Source organism: Sinocyclocheilus anshuiensis, unplaced genomic scaffold (assembly GCF_001515605.1).
Source record: "Sinocyclocheilus anshuiensis isolate Anshui unplaced genomic scaffold, SAMN03320099.WGS_v1.1 scaffold914, whole genome shotgun sequence".
Lineage (NCBI taxonomy): Eukaryota > Metazoa > Chordata > Actinopteri > Cypriniformes > Cyprinidae > Sinocyclocheilus > Sinocyclocheilus anshuiensis.
Window position 1 is genome coordinate 3,177,254 of NW_015539870.1, and position 21,622 is coordinate 3,198,875.

General features: G+C 36.4%; 1 protein-coding gene across 8 annotated transcripts in view; it reads left to right on the forward strand.

The window, feature by feature from the left end:
- Window positions 1-21,622, forward strand: part of LOC107685126 (spermatid perinuclear RNA-binding protein-like) — a 119,770-nt gene that overhangs the window by 89,371 nt on the left and 8,777 nt on the right. For 6 of the 8 annotated variants that reach the window (XM_016481628.1, XM_016481630.1, XM_016481627.1 and 3 more), the window contains exons 6-17: window positions 1,737-1,881; window positions 7,305-7,396; window positions 7,824-7,919; window positions 8,952-9,063; window positions 10,253-10,350; window positions 12,628-12,733; window positions 13,208-13,291; window positions 14,270-14,481; window positions 17,520-17,672; window positions 18,359-18,493; window positions 19,327-19,467; window positions 19,774-19,906. In XM_016481628.1, coding sequence (XP_016337114.1) covers window positions 1,737-1,881; window positions 7,305-7,396; window positions 7,824-7,919; window positions 8,952-9,063; window positions 10,253-10,350; window positions 12,628-12,733; window positions 13,208-13,291; window positions 14,270-14,481; window positions 17,520-17,672; window positions 18,359-18,493; window positions 19,327-19,467; window positions 19,774-19,906 — 1,507 coding nt within the window. The remainder of the gene's footprint in view (window positions 1-1,736; window positions 1,882-7,304; window positions 7,397-7,823; window positions 7,920-8,951; window positions 9,064-10,252; window positions 10,351-12,627; window positions 12,734-13,207; window positions 13,292-14,269; window positions 14,482-17,519; window positions 17,673-18,358; window positions 18,494-19,326; window positions 19,468-19,773; window positions 19,907-21,622) is intronic. The other 2 variants (XM_016481632.1, XM_016481635.1) reach the window with 1 other exon arrangement.

The window sequence follows — 21,622 nt, forward strand, 5'->3', positions numbered from 1 at the left end:
AGTACTGTAACGCCCCTGTGGACTGTTTGTTGTGGTTTCTTCCCTTTGTGTTGGTTTAGCCCGTCTAATCATTAGTTAATCACCGTCATTGTGCTCACCTGTCTGCCTCTAATTATTCACCCCATATTAGTTCCTGTCTGTCTGAGCATTGGTGTCGGTTATTGTTAATGTTACCCCGAGTGTGTGTCCCACCTACCTGAACCTGCCTTGTTGTGTCTACAATAAATGTCATTATTGGAATCCTTGTCGTCCTCGTTGTCCTGCCTGCCTCCACACACCTGTTTCCGTGACAGTTATATTGTTAGTAACATATCAGGATGAATATTTACTGGACTGAAGCAGCTTAGGTTTACTTGATTATCCACACAACATTTTTAGAAAAATCCTGTTAAAATGTGAATTTCAAATATGATCATCAGACTTTTGAGGAATGTTTATCTGTTCATCTCTCAATCATCATTGTATTGCATTATGTTTTGAAACTACAGAGCTTTGATAGTCAAACTAAGCATTTAAATTGGGAAATGTAGAGTGACAACTTATATTAATATTAATATTATATTATATATTAATATTATATTATATTACATGATTATCATGGCCAAAAGAATTCACAATAATGATATTACTATTATTAAGATATCTGTAGAAGCTTTGCAAAAACATTTTATGCCGGTTGTCAACCAGTGACAAGATGTAAAATCACCACATACTACATATGTAGGATTTGAAACAATTATTAGCGCTGGATTATATTTTCGGTAACACTTTATTTTAAGGACCAATTCTCACTATTAACAAGTTGCTTATTAGCATGCATATTAGTAGCATATTAGTCATCTATTAGTACTAATTAAGCACATATTAATGCCTTATTCTACATGACCTTATTCTACATCCCTAATCCTAACCAATACCTAAATTTAAGAACTACATTACTGACTGTTATTAATCAGCAAATTAGGAGATTATTGAGGCAAAATTCTTAGTTAATGGTTTGTTAATAGCGAGAATTGGACCTTAAAATAAAGTGTGACCAATTATAGCAGCAAGTAAAAATCTAGTAGCAAAATATAAAAAATGAAGGACAAGACTTGGTACTTTAATCTCAGTGTTTTGGACAGGCACTTGAGTGAAGCTGTAGTATTTCACACATAATATCTGATTCTGAACTGCAGTGTTAATCACACCTATGTGTCCTTCAAATCTTGCTTATTACTTATAAAGCCCTGAATGGTTTAGCACCTCAGTATTTGAATGAGCTCTTATTGCATTATAGCCCTCCACGTCCGCTGCATTCTCAAAACTCTGGCAATTTGATAATAAAGCACATATTAATGCCTTAATCTGCATGATCATATTTTTGATCCCTTAACCCGACCCAATACCTAAATTTAACAACTACCTTACTAACTATTAATAAGCAGCAAATTAGGAGTTTGTTCAGGGAAAATTCTCAGTTATTAGTGAATATGTGTTTCCTGTTCTTAAGTGTTACCATATTTTTGTATGTGTTGTATTTTGTTTCCAATGTGTTACCAATGTTTAATTTTTTTTAAATATCATTGTTATGTCTACATAGTACATCAAATAATTTCCTAATAAACCAGCAAGAAATTTCATTTTTCCATGATTGGATCTAGATCCAATAGGTCACAACTATACACTACTATAAAACCAAGTATCCTCATTGTATGTTTTTTGACATTTTGACCTTTGACCTCTGACCCCTACAGAAGTTGACAGAGGAGAAGTATGAGGTACAGAGCTCTATTCCCGAGGCAGCCATCTTGGTCTGCACTAAGACAGAACCCAAACTCATGCTGAAGGTGACACTCACCTCCCCACAGATGAGAGACGACGGCGAGACGGAGGAGCAAGGTTTGTGCCTGCATGTGGCCAACGTTTCCCTTTTCATTTGGTAAACAGGAGGTGAGGGAGGGGATGGATGAATGTGTTTGTGTATGTGTGTGTTAGTGATGGTCCATTAGAAGAAAGAGCTTTCATCTCTTCCTTACTCTGCATCCAGAACACTCTCTCAGGGCCGCACACACTGCTGGACTCATCTCATAGTCAAAATACACACACACACACAGAACTGATTCAGCAGCAGGTTGAGTGGTCTTCATGCTGCCAGACTCTTGACCCACGGGGCCACTCACAGGAGGTGCTGAAAAAGAGCGGGAGGAGCGTAAGAGAGATAAAAGACATTATAGCGTGAAACCAAATGTTCAGTCAAGAACAATGTAAGGCGGGATGTTTATTCACTACTTAGGGCAGTAAGAGCAGCCCAGTGCATTTTGGGTATAATACTGGCAGGGACGCCAGGTGCACATGTTGTTTTCATGCCTTTAATCTGTCAGTTAAAAGGATAGTTTGCTGATAAATGAAAATTCTGTCTTTATTTACTCACCCTTATGTTGTTTCATACCTGCATGGCTTTATTTCTTCTACAAAACGCAAAAGAAGCACTTTTTAGTTCATATAATGAAAGTCAATGGGGTCCAAAAGCACACCGAACCCCACTGACTTTTATTGTATGGACAAAAATACAGACATTTTTCAAAATATCTTCTTTTGTGTCCTCAGAAGAAATTAAGTCATACAGGTTTGGAATGACATGAGGGTGAATAAATGATGATGCAGAGGCACGTGAGCTCCAAACACGTGAGTGAAGTCAAGATGGAAGTGTGTTATTGGAGTTTTTGGTGCCGTGACCCGCGACTGACTGCTTTGACAGCTGAAGTGGTTGTATCTTTAAAGGACGGCGTTTAGGTTATAACAATTAGAGCTGCAGTTGATGTGAAACGTGCTGTTTCTTTCCCTCACATACACATACACACTCTCATGCACATTTGGTCAGGGTGCAACCCTGCGGGACATGCTTGAGTGCACATCCGTTACAGTGACAGTAGCTAAACTCAGTACTAAAGAGGAAGATAGACTTACCTAGATGTCCTATTACTGAGGCCTTCATGGATTTCCATAAAGTGGTGCAGATTTCTGTAGAATTTAAATGCGATAATTTGATTACTAAAGAATGAAGTACACTCAACTGTTTTGAACACTCTGCCATGTTTAAATCCATTACTTGGATTCACTCTGTAAATGTTAACCTAAAATCAGCACAGTAAATAATTCCATCTGGGCTTAACCCACGGTCACATTTAGCATTGTTCGTAGCATTGGTGAAATCCAGTCATTTTAACAGGAATTCACACAATTAGGAATTTCGCATGAAGGTGAAAGATTTTGTTTCTGGTGTAAGTTGGTCAAGTGGATTGGCCATGTTGACCATCAGAAAGCAGCTTGGTTTGAAAGTGACTTTTATGTGAGCTTTGCTTTTGCATCACTACACTATTGACAATAGACATTGGACCTTGTTTATGGTCGCACCTTTAGTTATTGAGTTAGCTAGCTATACGTATTTTTAATTTTTAACCTAAATCAATTTACTCAACAAGAACTGTTGCTTCAAATAATTAGACTGACTGTAGTAGAAGTTCTTATAGCACCAGTTGTACTTGAGTTTAGTGATACAGGCCAATATTTGGCCATTTTGAAATTCGTTGTCTCACCTACTGAGCTAATGAAAGAAAAACAGATAAAAATCTGCATTGTTAATGGATAATGGTCCATTTTGAAATATTTCAATGAATTTCAAGTAAATGCTGTGTAAAAAAAAAAAAAGTTTACATTTTCAGCATCACATCGGCCACCCTGCTTTCTATTTATTGATATCAGTATTGGGAAAAAAAACTATTTCAGTTGACTACTAATTATTTTTGGTTATGATTTTTTAAAATCAGTGCTGCACAAAATAACTAGAAGCATTTGCATTGCATTAAAGGGATATTCCACCCAAAATTGGAAAAAAAAAAAACGTTTTTTAAAACGTCAACTTGATTTCTATGCCTTATATCATTACTTGCATTATATGAACTCACATACGTGGATTATTTTTCTATGAATCTTTCTTTGTGTTCATCAGAAGAAAGGGTGGAGTATTCCCTTAAAGGGATAGTTCACGCAAAAATGTAAAAAATCTTTTTCATCATTTACTCACCCTCAAGTTGTCATCCTCAAACTGTATGAGTTTGTTTCTTTTGCTGAACACATAAGAAGATATTTTGAAGAATGTGGGTAACCAAGCAGTTCCTAGTCCCAGTTGACGTCCAGAGTATTTTTTCCATGCTATGGAAGTCAATGGGGACCAGCAAATGTTTGAGTAAATGATGACAGAATTTTTATTTTTGGGTGAACTTTAAAGCCAATGTGCCTTAATCTTGTTCTCTCGTTTTCACATACACACTCATTTTCTCATGGGTTTGCTCACTCTGCCATCCTCTTTGATGTAGATTGTTAGAAGTGGGGAGAGGAAAATGAAAGAATGTATCCGGGTTGAGGAATCAATACCTGTGGCAGCACACACCTCATCCATCTAGCAGACGTATCAGATGTGGACACTGCCCCTGGAGTGAGGGATGACAGATGACGGGAGGGAGAGATGGAGCGATGGGTTGTAGATCACGACAGGAGCCCCTCGCATTTTCCCGACCGGGTCAAGGGCCCTGTCCCGTTGAGTAACGGCTCAATCTCAGGACCGGCCCGAATGGGCAGTACTCATCAGCTCGTGCTCAGGCACACACATGCATAAATGACACAGACATACACAGACACACATAACAATGTAATATTAGAACATGCCTGGGTTGTATTTCACCCCATAAATCTAAAGAAAGAAAGAACATGAAGCTTTTTTTAAAGTCATACATATTTAACATTGTGGCATTATTTCATGACATTTAAGCACATTTTCCTCCCAGTTCTTATTACTATAATGCAAAAGAAACATATTCTCATTACTTTAAACCAAAATAATAATAATAATAATGATAAAAATAATAATGCACATGTCACAATGAAAAAACTGAATGGTCCTAAAAGTAGATTTTATTTTATTTTAATTTTTTTATTTATTTTTGTGAAATTCAGTGGGTTCCAGATGTCTATTTAGAAAATCAAGGATTCATTCATTTTTCCATTGGATTTTATGTTTTGCTTATAACTTGTATAAAAATATCTATTAACTAACAAAAACTTAAATTTAAACAAAAAGATTAAATCAAATTAACTAGAGGTCTCAGACTTTTGGACTCCACTGTGTGGCCCAGACATGTTTTTACACCCGTGTTTGTGCTGTAGATTTGTATGATTCGATTAAGAGAGCACTGTAGCATTTGTCTCATTTTGAGTGTGTGTACGTTTGTGTGGTGATAAATGATGGATTGATGTTGATTTTTGCAGTATGTGTGTGTCATTGATTGGAGGGCAGGCTAAACTTTTATCACTCTGACAGATCTTCCTCTTTATCCATCCTCAGCTGGGCTGCTCTGATTAAAACCCAGAGAGGAATTATGAAAGAGAGTAATGCTTTAGTTATCGTCATATAATCTCTAAATAACCCCTCATGATTAATACCCCATACACCTGCACAGCTTTTCCTGGATTTACACTGCGGCAGCCTTTTCTTTCTTTTATCCGTTTGTTTATCTGCAGAGGAACACAGTGTTATGGGCTCACTGGTACGTAGACGCTCACCTACCGAGCCAATGAAAGAAAAAAAATTATCAAACAAGTTAAAGAATGAACCTTATGTATTGTTTGGGTGGGAGAGATGAAGAAAAATGTTCTGACAACTCACAATGTGAGTGTGTGTCGTGTGCGAGCCATCTCTTCTCTTGTTGTGACTGGTCTATAACAATACCCACTGCATGTCTTCATTATTCCAGTGTCAATCCAAGCACCAACTGGCACTGATTTGCTGAAGTTGTTAGCGTGTGTCGCTGCTTTTGACGTTAGCGCCTAACCAGACATGCCGCAGGAAATTAGAAAAATCTTTCTCTGCCCGTACTGAAATGCTGTGTGAAGAGATGAAATCACAGCCAATCAGAAAGTATTTGATTTTTATATATACAGATGTTTCTTCAGCTATATTCAGTCTGTGGACTTTTAGAAACTAAACTAAACTCCCTTAAAACATCTTTGTCACACTCTGACTAGTTTATTTTGCCTATTAACAATGTCTAACACAGGGTATACACCACCGTTCAAAAGTTTGGGGTCAGTAAGTTTTTTTTAAAGATATTAATACTGTTTTATATTAATATCTTCCGTTTTGACATATCTATACTATTTTGACATTTATAATGTTACAAAAGATTTCGGTTTCAAATAAATGACTGTTCTTTTGAACTTTCTATTCATAAAATAATCCTGATAAAAGGTATGCTTGTTTCCAAAAAAATATGAATTGGCACAACTGTTTTCAACATTCATAATAATAATAAATGTTTCAAATCAGCATATTAGAATGATTTCTGACGGATCATGTGAGTATCATGTGTTATTTTAAAATATATATTTAAAAAAAAAAGATTTAAGTTGTAATAATATTTCACAATATTACTATTTTTAAAGTGTTTTTGATCAAATAAATGACATCTTGGTGAGCATAAGAGACTTCTTTCTAATACATATAAAAAAAATCTTACTGACCACAAATTTTTGTACAGTAGTGTGTTTTTTTTTTCCCCCTAATCATTTTCTGAACCAACAAATGCCATTTACTCCACATCTCAAATTATGGATTGTCATTTCCAACACAGAAAAAAGTAAAAATACAAAAATAATTGATAATCATTTTTAAATAAAATCTTATAAAATAAAAAATTATAACTAAAATTAATTATATAAAAAATTAACACTGGCTGTAAAAGTGGCTGAAATTCTATAAACACCACTGCTTCTGTGTTGGAATTTTGGACCAATCAGAGTGTGCTGTGGGCGGAGCTATCCAACATCTCACAAAAAATAGAACAAAGTGCCCAAAAATGTATTGTTGCTTGTCACTTTTGTGGCTCATTAGGCCAAAACATTCACTCATGGACTCACGTTAATACAGAGGATGCTGTATTAAGGCGTGCCTGGGTAGGATAGTATGTAACGCCAATTGAACAGCTTGGTTCAGCCTTTTTTTGTAGGCTGTGTTTAGAATTTCGTAACTCTTGGCACATGCTAACACCTTCTGCGAATCCTTCCTCCAGTTTCCAGCCAGCCAAGGAGATGCACTGAGGTTTCATCTCTTTTGGATGCACTGGACCACCTTAGCCAATTGGCATCCTCCTTTCTCCTTCCTGCTGTGCCTTAACAGCCCCCTCCCTCATCACGTGTACGTATGTGTGTGATCGTGCCTGTCTACGCGTGTGTGATTTGATTTCCTGTCCCGTTCTTCTCACCGATAGAGAGCGTTGAGTCGAGCGAGCCGGCGGACCTGTTGGATAGACAGAGGTGCCTGGTGGCGTTGGCCTCTCTGCGACATGCCAAATGGTTCCAGGTTGGCGCTCACTTCTTTTCATTGTTATTGTAGCCTTATGACCCAAAACTACATGCCATTTTCCTCGATTTCCTCCAGCTCTCTAAATGCTCGACACCTCATCACAAACATTTACGTATCGTAAGGCTACAAAAGCAATTGTTACACTTTTAGTTTTCTTTTGCCTGTTTTTGTTTGTCCATAACCTGCTTGTTATCATGAAGGATTTGTCTAGTGCTTTCCTGCACCGTATCTTCCCTTCTCCCACCCCACCGACATAAGCACCGCCCCCTCCTCCATCATCCACTCAACACGGGCCAGAACCAAACCACAACACACACCTCCACACTCACACACACAGTCAAGATCTAGAGATTTAGGGGTTAAAGGTTGGGTTTGGGTTTGATTTGCTCTGAGTTCATTGGCTGATTCCCTCTGGTTTCCTCAGGCTAGAGTTAACGGGTTAAAGTCGTGCGTGATTGTCTTACGAATACTGAGAGACATGTGCAATAGAGTCCCGGCGTGGGAACCTCTGAAAGGATGGGTGAGTATCAGACTTCTGATCCCTTCTGATATCATTGCAAATATTGCAGTGATGATACAGTAAAACTTTAGAGATAGATTAAGGAATTCAATGATGACAGACCGTTGAATTTTTAAAAATTGTGGGTCAGTGGCGTAATGCAGACGTTACACTTCAGGTACATATTAATTGTCATTATATATTGTGGTTAATTATTCTTGTATAAGTGTATTTTTAATCCCAAAACCCTTCTGCTCTGTGTAGAAATGCATCTTTATGTCATAGATTAAATATCTTGCTTAAAAATACCTCAATCTGCTATTATTAGTTTGAAAAAATAAATTAAGTGATATTGAACTGTTAAGACAATCAAGATTCAAACACATTCATTTGTCATCCAAAAAAAAAAAAAAAAAGAATTTGGCCAGTGTCCATTTGTACAAATTTTGCATGACTTTCAATGTTTTCAGAAATATGATAAAAACACAAACATAATCAGAAGAGCTTCCATATATTGAAAATTATTAATGAATTGAGATGCCGTGTGTCAATCCTATTGGCTAAATAGTCATATACACAGTTGTATATTATACAGTAAAAACAGTAATATTGTGAAATATTATTACAATTTAAACTAACTTTTCTATTTGAATGTATATTCAAATGTAATTTATTCCTGTGATCAAAGCTGAATTTTCAGCATCATTACTACAGTCTTCAGTGTCACCTGATCCTTCAGAATTCATTCTAATAAGCTGATTTACTGCTCAAGAAACAGTTCTTATTATTATCAACGTTAAAAACTGTTGTCATAGTTGTTATGCTATATGCTATATGGTATATTTTTGCATGTCTAAATGCTGTATGGGCCATTCAGCCTTACTGGATTTACTCTATTCTAAATATCTTGTATTTGAGGGATTAAACTGAATGGTTTTACAATAACCACAGATGTAATCTCTCATTTCTGTGTCACATAGGCAACATTTTGATGAATTGATAGTTCATGTAATAAATCAGTCTTTGAAAAGCGATTTGCTCTTCTGTCCTAAGCCTTTGGAGTTAATATGTGAAAAGGCCATCGCCACGTGCAACAGACCTCTGGGAGCAGGAGAGGCTCTGCGCCGGGTCATGGAGTGTCTCGCCTCCGGCATACTGCTTCCAGGTATGAACACTTCCAGAAAGAAGCAATAAAATGAGTAACAAAATACTCAGTAAAAAAACTATAAAAACAGTTTGAAGTTCTGGAGAAGAGCTCCAGCTTTCTTTGACATACACAGTAGCTATATCTATGCATGAAGCATTTCTATACATTATCTTTTATGGTTATTTAAATTTCAGTATATACACTACTGTTTAAAAGTTTGGGGTCAGTAAGATTTTTTGTTTGTTGTTTTTTTAGTTTTTTTGAAAGAAGTCTCTTATGCTCAAGGCTGCATTTATTTGATAAAAATACAGTAAAATCAGTAATATTGTGAAATATTATTACAATTCAAAATAACTGTGTTCTATTGTATTATATTTTAAAATGTAATTTATTCTGTGATGTAAAGCTGAATTTACAGCATCATTACTCCAGTCTTCAATCTCACATGATCCTTCAGAAAGCATTCTAATATGCTGATTTGCAGCTCAAGAAACATTTCTGATTATTATCAATGTTGAAAACAGTTGTGCTGCTTCATAATTTTGAGGGAACCGTCATGTATATAGTATCAAATTTTGATACCTGATTTATATAAAAATAAAAAGAGTAAATAAAAAAAGTAGAACGTATAAAATTATCCATTGTATATTAATAGATATCTAATCTTATTTGGCTTTAAATAAGCCTTCCAACCTGAATATGCAAGATAAATGTGAATAAGTCCTGTACAGTGTGATGACAGCAGCGGTGTCACTATCAGATCTGGCTTTCATTTGCAAAGCTCTAGTTCCTGTATGAGGCCCAGAGGAATAATGGAGCCTCATTTATCTGCTCTTGACATAACTAGCCCATCCCTCGCTACACTTATACTCTTTTCTCAGTTATTTATTAATAATGAGATGCAGGCATTAATATTTGATTGGCTTGCATGGGAAATAAGCCTCAATGATATATACTTATGTGAACATAAAATATATATATTTGTATTGTATCTTCAGGGCATAGTTTAAATGATAAAGGTTGACTTTAGGGTTTAATTAACTCCTCACCTGCAATGATGGAGGGTAACTCACTAAATAATGAAATACTACAGTTTCCAGTAACTCCACAGCTCTTGACTGTGTCCTTCTTGTCAGCTATGTAAATTATGTCTGTTGGTGAATGTATTTCCCCATTTATACAACACTCATTTTTGGTTTCCTCTCAGGTGGACCAGGCCTGCATGATCCCTGTGAGAAGGAGCTGACGAACACCCTGTCGGCCATGACGGATGAGCAGGCGGAGGCCATCACGTACAATGCACAGGTACAAGCAGTGTGTGTCGGGATGTGTGTGAGATGCAGGTGTGTGACAGTGAGAAGAGGAGAGCGGTGCTGCTCTGAGCAGAGCTTATCTCATCTGTACTGTCTAGATTACTGCCATGTGTCTCTCTCTCTCACACACACACACACACACTCACTGGTCTTATCAGTGATTCTGGCCTATATGTGTACGATATTCCTGTCGGCAGTGAGGCATGTCACAGCCCTGTGTAAATACACTCTGGCTGGTCAATGGATTAGAACAAAAATATTTTATTTTATTTTTTATATTTTATATAATTTTATTTTATATTTTTTCATATTTTATTCAATTTTATTTTATATTTCATTTTGACCAAACAGACATTGTTGACAAGTAGGTTCAAACTGAGTACAGATTTTTTTTTTTTTACCTACTTGTCAACAATGGCTGTGTATAAACAGTTGTTTACCAGTTCTGTTGACCAGAATGTTAATTATTTGATCAAAATAGGAGTTATTATACAAAATGCATGTTATTTTATTTAGTACTGTCCTTACTAAGAACTTTTTCATAAATATAGTACACAACATAAAATAATTGCTGAATTTATAAATATGATCACGTTCAAAATTTACAAACAATTCAATATACAAATATACAATATATTTGTATTGTATATTGTATATATTCAATATACAAATGATTCTTAATACGCTCGATTACTAGATGATCCTATATTTGTTTTGTTTTGTGATGGTTGTTCACAAGTCCTTTGTTTGTCCTGAACCAAAATTGCAATTATTTTGTCTTCTAGGAAACATGTAAGTAAAATCAGAGATGGTGTTAAAACAAAACAAAACTAAATGAAAAAAGCACATTAAAATTATTTAATTTTATATTACCAGTAAAATCTTATTAAATGTACTGTGAATGTTTCATGTATCATCCAGCTCTAACACACACACACACACTCATCCCGATAGAGCACCTTGATGATTGGCTCTCTAATGAGCGTGGGAAAGTGATACGGCGCCGGCCCGTGAATCATACTCTCTGCCCCGGGGACTGTGTGTGTGTGCTGCATCTCTGAGTAGATTTCTGTAGCTCTTTTCCTTTGAACACTCATGCAGTCGAGATCAGAATCACAATGTGCCTAATTGTTTCGCAGCAGATCGAAGAGGTTCAGTACAAACACACACCCTTCCTGACTCCAAACACACCACTGAAGCCAAGAACATGTTTGATTGCTTACCGTATTTATCAAATTGTATAATTAACTTAAAGAAAAAAAAAACTAAACCGCAGTATATTAAGTTTTGGGGAAAATAATAATTGATTGTATATATTTGTTTTATTCATCTTCTACTTTAGTGAATGTGATGCGTCGGGTTTTTTTTTTTTTTTTTGGAGATAAATAATATATAAACACAGCAGAATAAGCCTAAAAAGTTATCAGAGGTGCAACAGCGCGTTCATATATATGTTTTCGATGCAGAGTGCAAATGGCTGTGCATTTATTTTTGTTTTTAAATTGATGGTAGCGAAATGAAACCCGAAGCTGTGTGTGTGTTGTCTGTCTCCCCTCTTCCCGCTCCGCTGCGCACCACGCCCACTTTTTTAGCATTTTTTAAAACTGTAGTGAGAACTAACCAGTGCTGAAACAGGGGGTTTCATGACCCTTTAAATACATCAAAAATTAAGTGAAGTGAAGGAACATCAGACTCTTCCAGTATGAACAGCTTTGTTGATTATCATGGAAGTGATCTAGTTTTATCAGGTGATGTAAACATTTTGTAACAATTCCAATAGTTCATCTAGAGTCACATGCGTGTCTTTTGGAAATGTCTGTGTATGTGACAATATTAAATGGTCAGTTCACAGAGTGAGCTGTTCAGTGGTGATATTCACACAGATGGTCTGATTACTGTAATTAAAGTTGTTTACAAAACTGGGCTCACAGATCTTTTCAAGAGATACCTTTGGAACCAAACCGTAATGGGCTATAACTAAAGTAAACAGCTTTGTCAATATCAGTTGAGATGAGTTAATGTGAGTTAGTTGTAGCATGAATTATTTGTGAGGCAGTCTGTCCCCCACAATTCCTCTGAACGTGGTGATTCAGTGCCAATGTTCCACATCTACAGGCGGTCTGTGGGCTCAAGTGGACAGTTATTGCTTTATTATTAAAAAAGAAGCGTGTGGGTGTTTCTTCAGGGTACGTTTTGAGGCATGTTTTTTTTTCAGGAGCAGATAATTTAGGTTTGCTCTGTGATAACTTTGATACTATGTGTGTTTCAGCATGCTCTGCGGCTCATGGCCTTTGGGCAGATCTATAAGGTCTTAGAAATGGACCCTCTCCCCTCAAGTAAACCTTCACAGAAATTCCCCTGGTCAGATAAAGAAGGTGAGCACACACAGCTAATTCATTACTTGAGGCTCGTGTCATTTTTTTGATGTTTAAATAAGTCTAGTTTAATATGTCGATACAACTAAAAGTTGTTCGTAGGTTGATTTCTCTGAAAAGCGTGAAAACTCTGGCACTCTTCAAACGTCAGTTTTAACATTGTTTGTTTGAACATCCTAATCTGCCTGACAACAGCAACTTTGACTTTGGGTCATTGGTGTGAGTTTTGGGGCGGGGCTATCTGATTGTCCAATCGAAATAAGATAGAAGAAGTGTTTGGGAAACTTGTCTGAAAACAGTCATTATTTTTGCTAATCCATTTCGTGCTGCTGAAATGACACTTAACATAAAAATACAATTATTCTGAAATTCTACACACTGACATACAGCTCTAAGAGTCTGTTTTTAATGTGTTTTAGTAATTCATTGAAGGTTTGTTTTCTTCCGCACATTACCTTTGCTCTTTTGTATCAGGTCTTGGGCTGAAGAGACCTTATGAAGATGGTCTGCTGGACGACAAAGACCTCATCAAGAAGATGAAACGCAACCTGAGAAAAGGTCAGTCTGAGTAACGAGAGACGGATATATTGGTTAAACCAGTTAATTTGTAATTATATAATGTGTAATTGAGATACTTGTGGGCGTCTGTCAATAGCAGTGTTCGATTAGTTGATTAATGGTAATTTCTTTGTGTATTTTGATTAAATATTGTGTAAAATAATTCTCATTTGTTATCATTAAATTGCATTATGTGTTTTACATCATTATATTGTTGATCAGCCTATAACGATAACTGTAGATGACAGTATCAGAATTGGGCATTGAAAAATTCATATCAGTCAACCTATAGTACTGTGATAGGTTTATTTTGGTGCACATTTTCTAATATTTACGAGTTTATATCCTTTTTTTATTTAATTTTTATGATAAATATAATATTTTCCTTTTAAAGGACATGTAAATTAATTTTTAAAGTACTACGAGTAATGTGCCTCACCAAACCAAAGCTTTCTCAGTGCTTCATGACAAATATATACCTGTAATAAACTCTCCTGTTTTAAACCAGCAAGGAAACGCTGATACAGTAACCTTCCTTCTTCATTATGGCCCTGTTTGGCCTCTTTCTAGAATGATTAAAGAACGACGTGTCTCATTTTTCCTCATCTCTGCTCTTGTTTTTTTTTTTTTTATGTATTTTTCCGCTAATCTCTCACCTTCTTTCTCTTCTGAAAGCTGTCCAGTTCTCTCTCTGCTCTTTTATTTGTTGCCGTCTCTTCTCTCTCGCTCCTCATCCTGCTGCGCTTCCATCTCTTGCTGTCTCATACAGGAAGCAGACAGCCGTTGGGAAATCAGTGACATTGATTCTTAATTTCTCTTGGAGCTGTGCTGCTGTCCCCAGCCTGCGCTCCTCGCCGGACTCAAATAAATCGCTTTCATAGTAGCAGAATTGAACAATTAGCCAGCTGATGGAACTAAGGGACCACTTCCTTTGCGCTATAATCACTAATGTTGATTTCTGTTCTCTTTCCCTTCCAGCAGTTCTTGACAGTAAAGCAATAGACTCAAATCAACCCATGAACGCTCTGATGCGCTTGAACCAGATCCGGCCGGGGCTGCAGTATAAACTGCTGTCTCAGTCAGGTCCGGTTCACGCCCCCGTCTTCACCATGTCTGTAGACGTCGACGGCACTGTTTACGAAGCCTCTGGCTCCTCTAAGAAGACCGCCAAGCTGCACGTGGCTGTGAAGGTACACCTGGATGTCAGTTGTCTTTGCAAAAGTGTGGTTGGAGTGGTGACCATTATGTAAGGTCTTAAAGGATTAATTCACCCATAAATGTTTATTTTGTCATCATTTACTCACGCTTATGTCTTTTGAAACTAGTATAAGGAGAAATCAAGACAAAATGTCTGAGCTGCTCGCTTGTTTGCAATAAAAGTTAATGTTGATTAGGGGCTGTCAAGCATAAAAAAGCACCATGAAAGTAGTCCACATGATCCGTGTGGTGTATTTTAAGTGTTTTGAAGCCTTTTGATACTGGAACTTTACACACTTGTATGGAAGAGAGCAGCTTGGACATTTTGCGTAATTTTTTCTTTTGTGTTCTACGGAACAAATAAAGTCATACGAGTTTCAAAAGACTGGGTGAGGGTGAGTAAATAATGACAGAGTGTTTATGTTGGGATGAGATATTCCTTTAACAATATGCACTTTAAGCCAGAGTGTTGATGCGGGTGACTTGAGTTCAAGACTCGCTTGCATAATTTCCAGATCCTGTTGACCCCCTTTTTTTTTTTTTATTAATTTTCTCTGTAAAAAAAATAAAAGTGGCCAAAAAGTTTCATTTGTTTAGTGCTTCAGCCAACAACTGTTTTTATTGGTCTTGGTTTTGATTTAAATTAACGGATTAATCATAAATAAGCAAATATTTTTTAATGTTTTATGCATTAATTATTATTATTATTTATCACACTAAGCCATATCATGATTTTGGTTTAATTTCAATTAATTGTTCCACCCTAGATAGCGAAATTCTAAATTACAAAAACAAACTTTTTATTGACAAATTGTGCACATTTAGACCATGGGCATGTATTAAAATAAACTGAATGTGATCCATTTTGATTTCATGATGACTTTACAATATGTAAACCCTATAATAGTCACTATAGCATTACTAGACATTTTCCAGTGTGATCAGGCCTCTAACATACACAAACCTAGTTGATGTGCTTGTGTTAGCTGTATACTCGACCCTATGACCCTTTTTGAATCCGTCTCTTAGCATTATAGATGGCCCTTCTTGAACCAGAGTTTTAGAATAGGGTCAAATCTACAACTCTGGTAGATAAAGCAGACTCTGGACAGTAAAGCAGTGTGTCATTCAGGAAGACTGGTTAAGCTTGTTCCGACACACACACCAGTGATTCCCAGGATGCAAAAAGGGCTGAAATCTGTGTAATCCCAGAGTGCTGATGAACAAAGGCCCTGGAACATAGGACCGCAGTAATCCTCTTTTTGTGAGAGCGCAGCCGTTATCGGCGACGACAGCCCCAATTTGGGTCAGACTGACAAATGAACATGGGTGCTCTTATGATATTCTTTCCCCCTGTGTGAACTCACACTTAAAGCATGCATTTACCCTGACTCTGAGGTACTCGGAGAAATGAAGCATCGATGCCTGAATCAGTTATGATCAAAGTAGAGTAGAGTAGAGTTACGCCAGTTACTTACAAATTTGATTTTGTATACATTTGGGATGTATTGGTATAAAAATTCTGTCCGATACCAACAAGCTGATCATTTATTTCATGTTATGTCCGGTAACTGATAAATTGTCGATAAGTACAATTCTGCACAATTTTGTGTAAATGAATAATAATAATAAAACACTAAAAACTAAAGTAACTTTTAAATGCTGCGATCTAATTCATTAGAATTTATTATAATATTCACATATCATTTTTATAATCTATTTACTTATATTTTAATAATTAATTATATAAATATAATTTTATATACATCACCGTTCAAGTGTTTATGGGTCAGTAAGATTTTTTTTTAAATTAGTAAGAAAGTAAGAAATTAAGAAATTAAGAAAGTAAGAAATAGTAAGAAATTAATCAAGGATGCATTAAATTGATCAAAAGTTTAAGACGTACTATATAATATTACAAAAGTTACAAAATGTTTATATTTCAATTAAATTTTGTTCTTTTGAACTTTTTATTCATAAAAGAATCCTAAAAAAAATTATCACCGTTTCCACAAAATACAATGCAGCACAACTGTTTTCAGCATTTATAATAATAAGTGTTTCTTAAGCAGCAAATCAGCATATTAGAATGATTTCTGAAGGATCATGGAACATTAAAGACTGGAGAAATTTTGCTGAAAATTCAGCTTTGATCACAGAAATACATTTTTACAATAGAAAACAGTTATTTGAAATTGTAATATTATTTTGAAAAATTACTTTTTACTTTTGATTTTGATTAAATGCAGCTTTGGTGAGCATAAGAGGCTTCGTTGTACCGGCCCAAAACTTTTGAATGGTAGTTTATATATAATTCTATTTAGAAAATGCATATCAATATACTGTATATCAATACTGATAAATTTAAAAATCTCTATTGGCTGATAACTGATACAGTATTTAATAATAAATTGCATACCCCCAATAAACATTTTATGTGTAATACATTTTGTTTATAGTTCTTTATCTATTCAGGATTTTGTTTGGTTAAAGATCCAACTTGATTTTGAGATCTGCAGCTCCGCTTTGCATCTGTGGTGTGGGCATATTTCTGTGGACTTTCATATAAGTGAGTCCTTTGATGATTTCATTTTCGATAATGACCTCGGTATCCAAGGAACTGTCCACTTTTGATTCCGCCTGCTCACTGATGGCTCACTGAAAATGAACCGAACTTTCTCAGCATGTATCATCATTTTGTGAAGCTTTCATGCCAAAACTTGAAGTCTCTTGTTTAAAGACTTTAACTTTTAACTTTACTTTTCAGCTCATGGTGTCATTTTCGAAACAAAAGTAAAGTTCTCATTAAAAAGAGGGCTGATGTGGCAGAGTTTTTAATAGGGAAAGTTACAATATGTCACCATTTATTCATACTCACGTTGCTCCAGAACTATTGGAGTTTCCGCAATGTTCTTGCATTATAGTCATCTGAAGCCATAGGCATGTACTAAATGACTGTGACTAAAGTGTAATAATTTTTTGTGTGGCGTCCATGCTGGATTAGTTGTGTGATGATGTTTTTGTGACGTAGGTGCTACAGGCGATGGGTTACCCCACAGGCTTCGACACAGACCTGGACTCCATGAGTGCAGACGAGAAGTCGGACGGGGAGGGCAAGAACGAAACGTCCACACACTCAAGCAATAACACACCACACTCCTTAGACAGCTCCAACACGTTGGAGGTACCCACACACACACTCACTAAAGTGTTTAGTAAATTCAATGTGAGTATTCAATGTGATTTACTCAGGATTGCATTGATCACTGATATTGGTATTTATGCCATTATTTAGCACCCAAAAAGCATGTCTTAACCCATTTCATGCTTGACGTGGCAGCAATAGTTGTTAATTTGCGCTGCTCTTGGTAGATTGCATTGGTCATTATGGAAATCTTTATTTTACATTATGGTTCTTTATTTGCCCATTTTTCATTAGATCAGCTGCAGAACTTTACACTCACATCTGTTTTTATTGGATTGCGCTCTCATGCTAATTTTCTCTGTTTAGTAATTCTGTCCCTAAATGTTTCAATTTCAGCCATAAAGCAGCTCTAAAAAAAGATAATGGTGTCATTATTTAGCTTAATTTAGTTCAGTGTTGATTGAATGTTGTTCAATGACAGGTTCATTAGTTATGAAGCAAAGCCTGTTCAATTATAAAGTAGCTCTTCTTAAAATAATAGTATCATTATTCAGCTCAATTCAGTTTAGTGTTGATTCAGTTTAGTTCAATAATAGAAAAAGATTCACCAATAAATAAAACAAGCTTAATTCAGCTGTAATCAGCTTTACACAAGACAATAATTTGGTTATTCGGCTCAGTTCAGTGTTGGTTCAGTTCAGTTGAATGACATGTTTTGCATCTAGGTGCGAACTCAGGGTCCTATTTTGACGGCCAGCGGGAAGAACCCAGTCATGGAGCTGAATGAGAAACGCCGTGGGCTGAAGTATGAGCTCATCTCAGAGAGCGGAGGAAGTCACGACAAACGCTTCATCATGGAGGTGGGCCTCACCAGACACAAATGTACCACTTTATCCCTGTTCGCCAATGAAAGACTGATTATTAGTGACGTTTGCTAAGGCAAGCATTACTGTTCTTGTTATTACTCATAGGGATTTGAACAAACATCTAACCCAAATATTAATCTTGGTTGTGTAACGTCCCACGCTGTTTGTACTGCAGACATGAATGCCTTTAATGAATGACTCTCTCCTGAATTTAGATAAGGAGAGCGTTGTTCTGTAACTTTATGCAATCAAATGTAGGTTTTTCACTTGGTGGATACTAAAATGCACAATAAATCCTTTAAGGAGAAACCCAAGACATTTTTAGGGAATCCATAATATTGTGGTGCTGACTTTTTCACTGACAAGAACCATTCACATTTGCTTTAGAAAGAGTCCAAATCTACAATCGCTTCTGCTCACCAAGCCTGCATTTATTTGATCAAAAATACAGTAAAAACAAACAAACAAAAAGACAGTTATATCGTGGAATATTATTACAATTTTAAAGTACTATTTTTTTTTATTTGAATGTTTTAAAATGTAATTTATTTGCAAAGCTGAATTTTCAGCATCATTACTCCAGTCTTTAGTGTCAGCACCATAGGAATATATAATATTCAAACAGAAAACAGTTATTTTAAATTGTAATAATAGTTCACAGTATTACTGTTTTTGCTATATTTTGATGCAGCCTTGGTGAAAAATCCTAATTATTACATAGGGTTTACCAAAAAAAAAAAAAACACCTTATCATACATGTCATCTCACATTTCAGCCATTTATCTCATTTCCTGTTCAAAATCCTCATCCTGTGCTCTCGTGGGCAGGTGGAAGTGGACGGGCAGAAGTTTCGGGGTGCAGGGCCCAATAAGAAAGTAGCCAAAGCCAGCGCTGCCCTCGCAGCTCTAGAAAAACTCTTCTCTGGGCCTAATGCTGCTGGCAACAAGAAGAAGAAAATAATCTCTCAGGTAGGTCATCCGTTGCTTCGATTAGTGACCGGTAACATCCAGATGGTGTTCAGTATTCAGTGTGTCCATCAGATAACCAGGGTCAGTGCCTGATAATCCATGACTGCTCTAGATATTCTGTGATAGATGTTGCCTCGATGAAACTGAGACCTGCAGACTAATTCATCTCTTTTCTCCAGAAATCAATCTGTGGCATCCCTACACTTGGTTTTACTGTAGATTCTTGTCGCTGATTAAAGCCTGTGGGGTTATTAACTCTGTGTGTGTGTGTGTGTGTGTGTGTGTGTGTGTGTGTGTGTATTGTAGAGTAAAGGGGCATTAGCTGCAGCTGCTGCTGTGTCTGCCGTTGCAGTTCAGGCTGCACGAGGGCGAGGAAGACCCACCCTCACGCGAGGAGCCTTCATCAGCGCTGCGGCAGCACCTGGATACGTCACACCAGGTGTGTAGTTGATGCCAGACAGTGTCTCTAGAGTGACTACAAACCTCAAATTCATTTTTTTGGCACATGTAAAACTACATGCACCAATGCATGTCTATTACAACTGCACCACTTTACCTACAACTTATACTTAGGGCTGGGCGGTAAATCGAGTCCGATATATCGATATATTTTTTACTAATATATGGACTGAGGCAATACCGTTGATATCCATATAGGCCTACAGTAGTTTGATACGAGCGCATCTGAAAAATAGCGGAGGACACTGAGTGAGCTGCTGTGGAGAAAGTGCATAATCCAATGTGTTCTAAACATGACTCATGCTTTATATTAAGGGGTTTAAAATAACTCGTAAGATATAGTTAACACGTTTAGTTTAAAGCGGCTCGCTCAGATGCTCTGACAGACTCATGTTCTGCTGACAGAGAGGCTACTTGTGCTGTTTAATGTGTTTGAGATGTGCTGTTTCCCTCAGGGCATGGAAATATTTCCATTTCCCTGTCAGGACTGGATTAGCCTTCTGCATATGTTTCTCCGCTAAACTTCACAGACTTAATGAACGAGCGATGCCGCGCGCATGCGTGCCAAACAGACAGAGCGTAATGGAATAGGAGTGCAGTAATTCTGACTAAAATATACATTTTGCTAAAATATTTGTTGTTGGACAATAAATGTGCCATATGTAGACTTTTACACCTACAAGTATATTTTTACAAGTATAGTGTATTTTTATGATAACAGTAGCCTAACTGTAAAAGTTAGACTATTGCAATGCGGTAATCAAAATGGCCTAATACAATTAGTCCTTTTTAGTTTAGTGACTTTAAGTTCTGCTTTAAGGAGCATTATTTTTGATTTTTAGATTATAATGTTACAATGTTAGAATGTCATGTGATTTTAACCCTTTTTTGCACATAGGCTATTACATGGCCTAGCCTACATGGTTACATTCACTATATTTGTTTTCATTGCCTTTATGAATGTTGTTTCATTGGACAACATTGGGCAGGATGTAAACCAACATTTTAATAAATACAGATTTTGTTTTTCATCCAAATAGAAAAATGTAGAAAATACCAAGATATATATTGTACTGTACAGTCATGGCCAAAAATATCGGCACCCTTGGTAAATATGATCAAAGAAGGCTGTGAAAATTAATCTGCATTGTTAATCCTTTTGATCTTTTATTTTAAAAAATTCACAAAAATCTACCCTTTCATTGGATAATAAGAATTTAAAATGGGGGGAAATATCATTGACAGATGTTTTTCTCTAATACACATTGGCCACAATTAACGACACCCTTTTATTCAATACTTTTTGAAACCTCCATTTGGCATAATAACAGCTCTGAGTTTTCTCCTATAATGCCTGATGAGGTTAGAGAGCACCTGACAAGAGATCAAAGACAATTCCTTCATCCAGAATCTCTCCAGACCCTTCAGATTCCCAGCTCCATGATGGTGCTTCTCCTCTTCGGTTCACCTCACTCATTTTTTTGTAGGGTTCAGGTCAGGGAACTGGAGTGGCCATAGCAGAAGCTTGGTTTTGTGCTCAGTGACTCATTTTTGTGTTGTTTTTGAGGTTTGTGTTTGGATTATTGTACGGTTGGAAGATCCAAACATGGCCCATTATAAGATTTCTAACAGAGTCAGTCACTTTTTGATTTTTTATCTGTTGGTATTTGATAGAATCAAAGATGCCATGTGTCTA